At 41.6% G+C, this 12121-nt stretch overlaps 2 protein-coding genes across 3 annotated transcripts in view; both read right to left on the bottom strand.

Moving 5' to 3' along the window:
* Positions 1-12121, bottom strand: part of LOC120932487 (protocadherin gamma-C5-like) — a 721441-nt gene that overhangs the window by 666065 nt on the left and 43255 nt on the right. The gene's annotated exons all lie outside the window — the stretch shown is intronic.
* LOC120930247 (protocadherin gamma-B4-like) lies at positions 720-10666 on the bottom strand. Its single transcript, XM_040341471.1, has 3 exons — positions 9221-10666; positions 2683-3737; positions 720-725 (listed from the first exon to the last, which is right to left on the bottom strand). Exons 1-3 carry the CDS (start codon positions 10452-10454, stop codon positions 720-722), a joined length of 2295 nt encoding a protein of 764 aa, XP_040197405.1. The 5' UTR covers positions 10455-10666.

The raw sequence follows: 12121 nt of genomic DNA, 5'->3' as shown, positions 1-12121 counted from the left end.
TTGTCGCCAGCAACTAGTCTGCAAGTATACCATGGCTTTTGCTGTATAAAATCTTCAATAAGAAGCTATACTGGCATAAATTCAAATTTTTAATACATTTCTTTTGAAAGTTTTCAATTTTAAAATGTTTATGGAGGGTACCTCCATAATCTGCTGGACTTTTTAAGAACACTGACATTTGTTGGCTCCCTATACAGTGAATAGCAAGCTTACTTGGTAAACTTACCATATACTGCATACTGGTTTACTTGGCTAAATCTGCAATACTATTCTCTATCACCGTGTTAACCATGATCTATTTAAAGCTGCTACCCTGAATTATGCATGTCATCACCAACCAGGAAAATACCATAAATCATAAGAATCTCCTATCCTTTTCATTGAAATATTATTACATTTATAGGACTGACTATTTTAGGGAAGCAGCCATGATACAATCAATCATACAAAGGCTTCATTAGAGCCATGTATAAGACCAAATAGTAGAAAAAAGTATGGGACTTTGAAGAGGTGCTAGCATTATAGAGAAAAAAAGTAAAAATTAAAGGTAAAAACAATTCAATTTGTTGTACATTTTTAACAACACATTACAGTACATAAAAAAGGAGTTACCGCGCTAGGGAACAATCAAAATTACTAACAGAGCTGCAACAACAGAGTGTCATACATACACAATACAAATGGAAAAAAAGGGGAAGAGATGTTGCGCTAGTAATTAGTTAAATCTAAACAAAGATTGATAAAAGGTAAAAAATTGAAACCAGTAGACCCAAATTAATGGGAAGCTGTAAAAGAAAGATAAAAAATAGTCCCAATGTGTCCACAATAAATAAAGTTCATATGAAGGTGAACAAATAATGAAGAGCAAATGAGACAGCCACCACCACGATGCAATAACGATTGGAGGCTTACCACAAGGTAAGCAATAAATGCTTGCGGCTGCAAACCCCAGCCAGGGCCTTTAAACGATCCTCACGGGGGGGGAGGAGAAAGATGTTGGAACCCCCAAACGAATCCACGATTTGTTGTACCGTGTTACAAAAGAAACACTCAATAGTGAAGTATATCGTGGATCAATACACATAAGAAATAAATAGTGACTTGAGAACCACCACCACCGACACCCTATAAATCGGAGGCTTACCAGAGCTTATGAAATAACCAGCATGTGGCTAAAACCCTAGCCTGGGCCTTTAAAGATCCTGGGATATAATGACAATCCTTGGAGATCCTCCGTGTTCAGCAAGTATGTAAAAAGAATAATGGGGCCCACATAGTGAAGTACATTTGAGGCTAGACGTTTTAATAGATAAAATTGCACTTACAGGGTCATACGAAAATAAAAACAGAGAGATAAGCCGGCCGGCTCGGAACAAACGCCCGTCCACTCTAAACACCACGTCCTGCGTCAGCACGCTACCTTCCCATTACAGTACATATCAGATTACAAAATAACATTATGCAAAACCCTGTACATGGCCCTTACCACCATGCATATACTGTACATATATAATATTGCAACACCACGTGATTAGATAAATGTAATACAAGTGAGATGATACATTCCCAAGATACAAATGGATAGCTGTCATTGTACTGTATGTCCAACGGGTGGGGGCTAACACATTTTGCAGAAAGCTTGTTCAGGAGCCAATGGTACATGATATATACATGGTGGTGAGAGGCTAGGTGTAGAAAGGCGCTGTGTGGCACAGGGCCAGGGGAGAGAAGGAGCCATCAAATGGGGCAGATGTAAAAGAGACAGGACAAGCATCAGGGTCACAGTCCTGGAGGCCAAATGCCTATCCTTTCTCTCTATTAGGGAAGTTCCTTATATCAGATATGAGACATATCATATGTGTAATTATTTCATGAACCACAATCTCTCCACAGGCTGGCATCTTACTTACAGCCATAGCAAACTATGGATACTGGAGGCAGGTTGGTCCCAATCCATCTCTGAAAAGGGGTTCTAGAGAAGATGATTACTTACAAAATTCATTCCTTTTACCTTCTCTGACTTGAGGATTAAACAGATTATCCAAGTAGTCCTATCTTTACTTGAAATCGCGGTCAGACCCATTCATATCTTTAAAGTGTTCAATTACAATGACTTTGAGTGCTAAAGTGTATTTGAAGGCGAAACCCTTTTTCTAGCTCTGTATAAAATGATGTGAATGTACAATGTATATGTAAATTGCTGCATAAATTGTAAGCACTATATAAATACCTGTAATAAAATAATAATGAATAACGATTTAGGCCCACCCCCTGTCTAGGTGCTGCCTGTGTCCCCATTGGGGAAATTCCCTCTCTATTTGTCCTGGTGAACACTGTTGTTGAGAAAGAAAGTGAGGGGTAATTCAAAGTTGTCCCCACACGAAAAGGTAAGGAGAGTCTAAGAGGGGAATTCCTATTATTTCCTGTTTAGTCTCTGTGACAGGAATTGAGGGGAAATGTCCCCAATGGTACACAGACAGCAAAAATAAACTGTCAAGGGTTTTAACCCTTTATTACTATTAGCGAAACCAACATTTTCTTTGCCTATGTATACACTTTAAAAAGCCTTGTAGAGGTGCATTATAGGCCACCCACTTTTGGCCATCAATGTTAAATGCAGGATAAATCAAGATTAAAAGATTGGTCTAATGGTATTTCCACTGTATGTGGAATAAATCTTACCTGTGTAGTGTTCTCAGAAGGTGAATCACCTGTGTCAATAAGATTATCTGTAGGAACATTCTGGACTGGCTTCAGATAAGCAATTTCATTCTGCTTTGAGTCAAGAGTCACACACACATCATATGAGAATGGAAAAGGTAAACTTGTATCGCTGATTTCAGAAGGACATCCCAGGGTGAACTGAGGGTACACATTTCCCCTATAAGTTCCAAGAGTTGTTGCAGTAGATTTTTTGCACTTGAAAATTGCAACAATCATCACCGACACAATAAATAAGACAGAAATCAAAACTATTGCTATAATTAGATAGAATGTTGCATTTGATGAAATGTCAATGTTACTGGGTGTATGTTTTATTTCCGGTACAACTTCCTGGAAGTTTTCAGCCACAACTAAGCTCAAGGTGACTGTAGAGGACAAAGAGGGTTGTCCACTGTCTTTCACAAGGACCACAATCTTTTGCCTCAGTGAATCTGTATACTGAAGGTCTCGACCTATCCTGATTTCACCACTGTGTTGACCAATGTTAATTAAGGTTGGATCAGGAACTTGTAAAAGATGATAAGAAAGCCAAGCATTATGCCCAGAGTCAGCATCCACTGCAATCACTTTAGTCACTAGATAACCTTTCTCGGCATTGTTAGGAATAAATTCAAATATTGTAGAATCCTCATTATCCGGTGATGGATAAAGAATCTTTGGAGCATTATCATTCTTATCTATGATACATATCCTTACTGTGACATTAGTGCTTAGTGGAGGAGAGCCACTGTCTTTGGCCATTAGCTGGAACTGCAATTCCTGTAATTGTTCATAATCAAATGATCTCTGAGCATAAATAACCCCAGTCATCGAGTTCATGGAAATGTATGAAGATACTGGAATGTTTTCAATAATTGTGTTAATGATTGAATATGTGATACGAGCATTTTCCTTCTCATCCAAATCTGATGCATAAACATTAAGTATTGAGGTTCCAGCTGGTGCATGTTCTGGAATGTACGATACATATATTGGTTTACTAAACATAGGTGGGTTGTCATTCACATCTAAAACTGTTACATTAAATGTTTCCACAGTTAACATTGGAGGTGTTCCTTCATCTTCAGCTCTAACAGTAATGTTATAGAATGTGAGGCTACGGCAGTATGCTGAGCCTGCATGGGATAGAGCAGAGGGAGAAGTGGGCTGCCGCGCTCTGGGGTAGTAACAGCCTCTGATTGGTCAGCTGCGGCAGCCCCCTTCTCTGATAGGTCCGTTCGCGTGAGGTAAAACCTGCACTGGACGAGCCTATATAAGGGAGAGGCTGAGGCGATTTGCTCAGTCACATCTCCTGACAAGCAGCATCGCCCGCCTCTCCCTCTCTCTCAGGATGAAGCGCGCTGTGCAGGACAGCCGTGAGGAGCTCTTATGTAGACTCCTAGAGAAGGCGGAGAGCAGGGGAGGTGAAGAGTGGCTGAAGCGTTGCCTGTCTGAGGAGAGTGGCTCTGTTTTATCTGTCAGCCCAGCTGCAGTACCAGAGATGAGCGTGGGCGCCCCCAGGAAACAGCCTGGAAGAAAAAAGAAATGTAAGACCAATAATTTAGCTCCTCAAGCTGAGGGAGCTGCAACAAGAGGTGCTTCTTGCCAGCAAGGGAGCAGCGCTGCCTCTTCCCCCCCTCCTGGGGACTTGGGTGAGCATGTTTTACCTGAAGTTGTTTTCAGTAATGTTAACCAGTTATCTGCATTTTCTAGTCTAATTGAATCTTTGTCTGTCATTGTGCAGCAGTTCAAAGGTATACATGATGCGGATTTTACCTCACAAAATGTAAATATGTATGTGCAACCAGGTGAGAGTCTGAGTACTCAGGCATGCACAGTAAGTCAGAGTGCACAGGAGACTGGTGCTGGAAATAGCGATAATGCTATTGATATGGAGGAGGTTGGTGTGGTGTGGCATGAGGCTGGTCATCCCTCTCTGCTAAATAAGGATGTTACTGTCAGATCGAGTGTGAGGTGTCCTGCTGTTAATAATACTTTACCCCTCAGATCCTCGGCTGCTATGGTCAGCGAGTCTTCCTTTAAGGACCCCCTCCCTTGCAGTTTATCCCCGCTGGGTTTTCATCTGTCTAAGTCAGTCAAAGAAAAAATTTGGAGGGGTGAATATCTCGATATATTATCACTTCTCCCTGCTTCTAAGGAGTTTTTGGCTAAATCTGACAGGCAGTCCAGCGAAAGAACAGAGGAAGATAGGAGGAGAGCGGTTCCTAAGACATTTCAAAACTGGCTGCAAGCGTTCTGTATCTATTCAGCAGTTATGGGAGAACGCTTCCCGGGGAAGTGCTCAGGTTTATTCCAACACCTGGATATTATTGCGGAGGCCTTTCGCCACTTTGGCGGCTCCGCATGGTTCTCATATGACGAGAATTTCCGTCAAAAACTAGCTGTGCACCCATCGCTGCATTGGGGGGCTAAGGACGTTGGTTTATGGTTAAACCTTATGCTGCCACCTAGGCCCCAGTTCACCCCTCGCCCCGCTTCAAATGGTCAGAGTCCAGTCAGGAAGGGTGTATGCTTTGCATTCAATGAGGGTCAATGTAAATTCTTATTGAATTGTAGATACAAACATGAGTGTTCTTATTGTGGCGGTACTCACGCGGCGAGCAGATGTTTTCGTAAAGCTGCCGCTAGTTCCTCTCATTCAGGACCCAAGGACACACATGGGAAAGGCCCCGACTCCGGTGAGCCTGGCAAGAATGCGCCCATGGCTCGAGCGCTATCCAGACCACAGGATGGCGGCTCTGCTAACTGAAGGTTTTGCCAATGGTTTCTTAGTGCCATCCTTTACTGGTTCAGGGTGTACACCAGTTAAAAATTTACTATCGGTATCCATGCACTCTAACTTAGTGCTTGAGAAAATTTGCAAAGAATTGTCTGAGGGTAGGGTGGCTGGCCCCTTTAATGACCCGCCATTCTCTAATTTCCGGTTGTCCCCTTTGGGCATCGTACCCAAGAAAGAGCTGGGTGCGTTCAGACTGATCCACCACCTATCTTACCCACCGCATTCGTCACTCAATGACGAAGTTGCCTCTGTGGAGGCTCCAGTCTGCTACGCCTCATTTGATGAGGCTTTGTGTCTTTTGAGGCAAGCAGGGCAAGGGGCTGTGCTAGCAAAGGCTGATATTAAGTCGGCTTTCCGCCTTCTTCCCGTGCATCCACAAGGCTTCAATTCTTTGGGTTTTCAATTTTTGAATAAATATTATTTTGATAAATGCATGCCAATGGGGTTTTCTATGTCATGCTTTTATTTCGAGGCTTTTTCCTCCTTCTTACATTGGGTCGTGTCAGTCGTTATCCCTCAAGGCCTTATCCTACATTATCTAGATGACTTCTTGTTTTTAGGTCCCCGGGGGTCATCAATGTGTATGGAAGCTTTACAGGTTTTCTTTGACGTTTGTCATGACTTTGGCGTGCCTCTGGCCCAGGAGAAAACAGTTTTTCCCACGACAGTTATTGAATTTTTGGGGATCACGGTTGACTCCGAACGAATGGAATTCAGATTGCCACAACAGAAGATACATAAAATGAAGTCTATGATTGCAACCTTTCTTGTCAGTAAGAAGGTGTGCTTAAAGGAGGCACAATCTTTGCTGGGTCTTTTTGCTTTTGCAGCCAGAGTCATCCCTATGGCGAGGGTATTTTCGCGCAGGTTCTCGTTAGCCATAAAAGGTATGGTGAACCCTTACGCTCATTTCCGAATTTCAAAAAGCATCAAGGATGATCTAAGAATTTGGGATGCTTTTTTAAATGAGTTTAATGGTTCCTCGGCCTGGCAAATGGACTTTATTAATAGTTCTCAGTTGGAATTCTTCACCGATGCAGCTGGCTCTGCTGGGTTCGGGGCTTTCTTGGATGGGCGCTGGTGCGCCCAGTCCTGGCACCCTGATTGGCTCCAGAAGGAGATACTTCAAAATCTAGTTCTGTTGGAGCTCTTTCCAGTGATTGTGTCGGTGGTTGTGTGGGAAGACATCTTTAGGAATCGTAGAATCTTAGTTCATACGGATAATAAAGGTGTCTTTTTTGCCATCAATACTCTGTCCTCTAAGTCTGATCCCGTTCTGAGGTTATTGCGTTTCCTTGTACTTCATTGTATGAACTGTAATATATGGTTGAGAGCTGAGCATATTGCAGGTAAAGAAAATAACATAGCAGATTCTTTATCTCGTTCACAGTTCAAGAGATTCCGAGAGTTGGCGCCATCAGCGGATCAACATGGCACCCCTTGCCCAGACTTCCTCTGGGGCTTAATTTGGGAATAATATTCCGGAATCTCAAGGCTTCAGTAGCGGAAAACACCTGGAGGGATTATAGGCTTTCATGGCACAAATGGTGCTCTTTCTGTCAACCATTGGGTTTGGATCCACTAGATGTATCTTCTTACGTGGCTTTGTCTTTTTTGTCCTTTCTCATTCAGTCTAATCTGTCCCCGGCTTCCATAGGTAAAATATTGGCTGGAGTTTCTTTTTTCCTTAAGTTTGCAGGCCTTCCTGCTCTTACCTCTTTCTTTCAGGTCACTCAGGTTTTGAAGGGCCTCAAAAAGTCTAGGCCCTCTTTAGATAATAGGCGTCCCATATCTATCCCCATTTTGATCGATCTTCTTCAGATCCTTCAAGATGTCTGCTCATCCAATTTCGAATCTTTGCTTTTTAAGGCTGCTTTCTCTATAGCATTCTTTGGAGCCCTTCGGTTAGGTGAGTTTACTGCAGCAAATAGAAACGCTTTTTCATTTCTCCGTTTTTCTCATGTTCAGTTTGACGTCGGTTCTGTCCGTCTGTTTTTGTCCAGATCAAAGTCCTCTCAGGTTGGCCAGTGGTTTTCTTTATCCAGTTCTCCTAATGAGGCTATCTGTCCCGTGTTTCATGTTCGTAATTATCTTTTGGTCAGACCATTGAGTAACGATTCCTTTTTTATTCATGAAGACTTGTCCTCTCTAACTAGGTACCAGTTCTCAGCTGTTTTGGCCTCCTGTTTGAAGCGCTTGAATTTATCTGGGTACCAATTTTCTTCCCATTCTTTCCGAATTGGCGCTGCCACCACAGCTGATTCTATAGGTTTTTCAGAGAGTAAGGTTAAAAAAGTGGGCAGGTGGGGCAGCAATAGATATAAGTTATATGTTCGTCCCAGTCTTCTAACTTTATGATTCTCTTTCAGATTTATCCAGGAATATCGCTTGGGTCATAGGTCACTCCTACGTGTTCTGGGCTTACAAGCACTCCGGATCCAGATCATACTCTGCTAACCTGGGGCTTGATCCTGATTTATTTTTAATTTTATGGTCAGGTGTTAGAGGTATGCGGTGGCGCAATTTAAAAGACCACCTAGCTTATTTGTCTTCTGTCTGGCCTCAACCCCAAGTGATAGTTATCCACGTGGGGGCTAATGACTTGGGTAAATTCAACACATGGGACTTGTTATGTGAAATGAAAAGGGATCTCTATTCCATAACTCAAATGTTCCCAGGTTCAGTGTTAGTATATTCTGAGATGGTTCCCAGGCTGTTATGGTCGCCGCACGGCACCCTTTTCTACGTGGATAGAATCCGCAGACGGCTAAATAGGACGATTCATAGTTTTATGCCTTCAATTGGTGGCTCTTCCTTTCGTCATTCCGAGTTAGAGGGTTTTTTGCCTGGGTTGTTTCGGGTTGACCAAATTCATCTGTCAGGCATTGGCCTGGACATTTTTAATATGGGTATCCAGTCCATGATCGAATCAGCCACGGTGGTGGGGGGGCCTCGGCCAACAGCTTCGCGGTTGGCCCCGGCCGGTGGGGAGTAGTCGTCCAGCTTTTGCTGGATGGACAGAAATTAATTTGATTTTAAAGTTTTAAGTTTAGCCAATTTGGCCTTTTGTAATTTAATTTATTTATTGAGAAAATTTTTGTAACCCCGCCCCCACATTTTATGGATGACACCGTGGCCAATTTGACCAAAGTTAAATAAAAATGTTGTATCAAATTGTTGTTTGGTCTCCTTATTCAATACCTCTGTACTAGCCCATGTGAGGCTACGGCAGTATGCTGAGCCTGCATGGGATAGAGCAGAGGGAGAAGTGGGCTGCCGCGCTCTGGGGTAGTAACAGCCTCTGATTGGTCAGCTGCGGCAGCCCCCTTCTCTGATAGGTCCGTTCGCGTGAGGTAAAACCTGCACTGGACGAGCCTATATAAGGGAGAGGCTGAGGCGATTTGCTCAGTCACATCTCCTGACAAGCAGCATCGCCCGCCCGCCCACCCTTACCTGTCAGTTTGTCATAATAAGTCATGGGGTCGTCTGTATGGGGGGAGTAGTCGTCCAGCTTTTGCTGGATGGACAGAAATTAATTTGATTTTAAAGTTTTAAGTTTAGCCAATTTGGCCTTTTGTAATTTAATTTATTTATTGAGAAAATTTTTGTAACCCCGCCCCCACATTTTATGGATGACACCGTGGCCAATTTTACCAAAGTTAAATAAAAATGTTGTATCAAATTGTTGTTTGGTCTCCTTATTCAATACCTCTGTACTAGCCCATGGGTTTTCTTCTCTATCCAGAAGTCGTGCAGTTATAAGTTTGTAATAATTATTAGATGATGCCATCAGTTTGAATGCTTGGGTATCTCTTATTTGGCATACCACCTCCCCATTTTTTCCAGCATCTAAATCTTTGACATTAATTAATGCCACAAGTGTCCCAGGTGGAGAATCCTCTGGAACTGGTGTATATAGGGATGCAAGAGTTATCTCAGGTGCATTGTCATTAATGTCCACAATCTGTATGAATACAGTACATTGTGCAGCTAAACCTCCACCATCTTTAGCTTCAACAGTAGCTTCATAACTTCTTGCTGACTCATAATCCAATTCCTGAATAGTTTTAATGACTCCAGTTTGGGAATCTAATGAAAATACCTGACGTGCATTATCACGAATGTGACTAAATGAGTATGTGATATGCGCATTTGAACCTTCATCTTCATCAGTAGCATTTAGATCAATAACAAGTGAGCCAGGTGCAGAATTTTCATTCAAATCGATTCGATATATTTTTTGACTGAAAACAGGATAATTGTCATTCACATCTTGTACCTCAATCTGGATAATAGCAGTTCCAGTTTTTACAGGCTTTCCTCCATCAGAAGCTGTTAAAATTAAACGATATCTCTGTTGTTTTTCACGATCTAGCTGCTGCTTTAAAATAAGTTCTAGGTATTTATCCTCTTCACTGAGTGGTTTTTCAACTAATTCAAAATCTGTGTTTGGACTAAGTTCATAGCTCTGCAAAGAATTTGAGCCTGAATCCTGGTCAAGAGCATTTCCCAGGACAAAACGGGCTCCTGGGGAAGTGGACTCGCTTATTCCAATGTAAAAAATGTCCTTAGAGAAACTTGGGGGATTGTCATTTACATCTTGAATCTCAATCCTAACAGGATAAACATTTACTGGATTTTCTGCCAGAATCTCAAGATCCAGAAAGCAATTCATCTCTGACCCACACAACTCTTCCCTATCTATTCTGCTAATGATATATATATTACCATTTTCTGAACTAATATTGAAATAATTCATATTTTTGTTAGAAACAATCCTTAATTTTTTCATCTTTAGCTCATTGCTAGTTAATTTCAAATCGTTTGCAACATTCCCCACTACAGAATTTTGCTTTATCTCTTCTAAAACTGAATAATGAAGGAAATCAGAAGCAGCCACAAAACAGAAGGAAAAATATAAAAATATTACTTGCCGTGCCATGTTCTCCATAAATGTATACCTTCAAGCCTTATAATCTGCTTTTCGATGACAATCAGAAAAAGCTAATATTTGATCATAAGTGTGAGCATTAAAATTATCCAAAGAGAGGAGTGGTAAATGTGTATCTTCTTTGTAGAGATCTGCACTATCTTTACTGTAGCATACACAGGATAAGTTCCTCCAAAGTATTTAACATGCCTGCCTTGTTAGGCAACAGTGACACCATGAGGTCAAATTTAAGAAATACAAGCACACTATTATTCCCAATATGCACACAGCGATCATTTTCTTAATAATAAACATCCAATTATATGCAAACAAATACTATAATCTCAGCGTGCCATCTTTGATGCAAACAAACATATTTTTTAAATAAAATCTAACTACTAATATTCTTATTGATTAAAAAGAGACCCAATAAATCTAAGCCCATATGTCCTTTATTTTAGCACAAAAAGTTCTAATTAAATATGACAAAGGGAATAACTGGGCTGGATTCAGATAAAATGGTCTGTCTATCCGCCCCGGCGTAACGTATCTCTGATACGTTATGCCGCCGTAATTTAGGGCGCAAGTTCTGTATTAAGAAACAACTTGTGCCCTTAGTTACAGCGGCGTAACGTATCTGTGTCGGCGTAAGCCCGCCTAATTCAAATGTGGATGATGTGGGCGCGTTTTATGTATATTAACTGTGACCCCGCGTATTGGAAGTTTTTTACGAACGGCGCATGCGCCTTTTGTGAAAAAATCCCAGTGCGCATGCTCGAAATTCCGCCGCAAATCGTCATTGCTTTCGACGTGAACGTAAATTACATCCAGCCCTATTCACAAACGACTTACGCAAACATTGTAACATTTTCAAAAATCGACGCGGGAACGACGGCCATACTTAACATAGGATACGCCTCATATAGGGTAACTATACGCCGAAAAAAGCCTAACGTAAACGACGTAAAAAGATGCGCCGGCCGGACGTAAGTTTCTGAATCGTATCTAGCTCATTTGCATATTCCTCGCGTAAATATACGGAAGCGCCACCTAGCGGCCAGTGTAAATATGCAGCCTAAGATACGACGGTGTAAGACACTTAAGCCCGTCGGATCTTAGGGAAATCTATGCGTAACTGATTCTATGAATCAGGCGCATAGATACGACCCCGCACACTCAGAGATACGATGGCGTATCTGGAGATACGCCGTCGTATCTTCTCTCTGAATCTACCTCACTGTCTGCACAATTGCACACCTACGATATATTCATTTTAGATTTCAATTGTAAAACTTGTTTCCTATGTACCCTTTGTGCATGCAAGGGAAACCAGATTAACTGCTTCAATAATGGGCACTTTCACCCCCTTCCTGCCCAGGCCCATGTTCAGCTTTCAGTGCTGTTGCACTTTGAATGACAATTGCGCTGTTATGCAGCACTGTACCCAAAAAAAATTATATGTTTTTTGCGACAGATAGAGCTTTTTTTGGTGACATTTAATCACCACTGGGTTTTTTTTTTTTTTTGCTAAATAAATCAAAACTGACAGAAAATTAAAAAAAAAAAATCTTAGTTTCTGTTATAAATGTTGAAAATAAGTAATTTTTCTTTTTCACTGATGTGCACTGATGAGGCTGCACTGAAAGGCTGAGGCTGCACTGATGAGGCTGCATTCATGGCCACTAATA

This window comes from Rana temporaria, chromosome 3 (genome assembly GCF_905171775.1).
Source record: "Rana temporaria chromosome 3, aRanTem1.1, whole genome shotgun sequence".
NCBI classification, from domain to species: domain Eukaryota; kingdom Metazoa; phylum Chordata; class Amphibia; order Anura; family Ranidae; genus Rana; species Rana temporaria.
This window is presented reverse-complemented; position numbering and strand designations above follow the sequence as displayed.

What these genes read in the sequence shown, in the direction of transcription:
- LOC120930247 (XM_040341471.1), bottom strand. Translation starts at nt 10,454, where the DNA reads ATGGAGAACATGGCACGGCAAGTAATATTTTTATATTTTTCCTTCTGT. An exon ending in AGAAGAAAACCCATGGGCTA is followed by an intron (nt 3,738 to 9,220) that starts GTACAGAGGTAT and finishes TTAATGTAACAG; the next exon opens with TTTTAGATGTGAATGACAAC.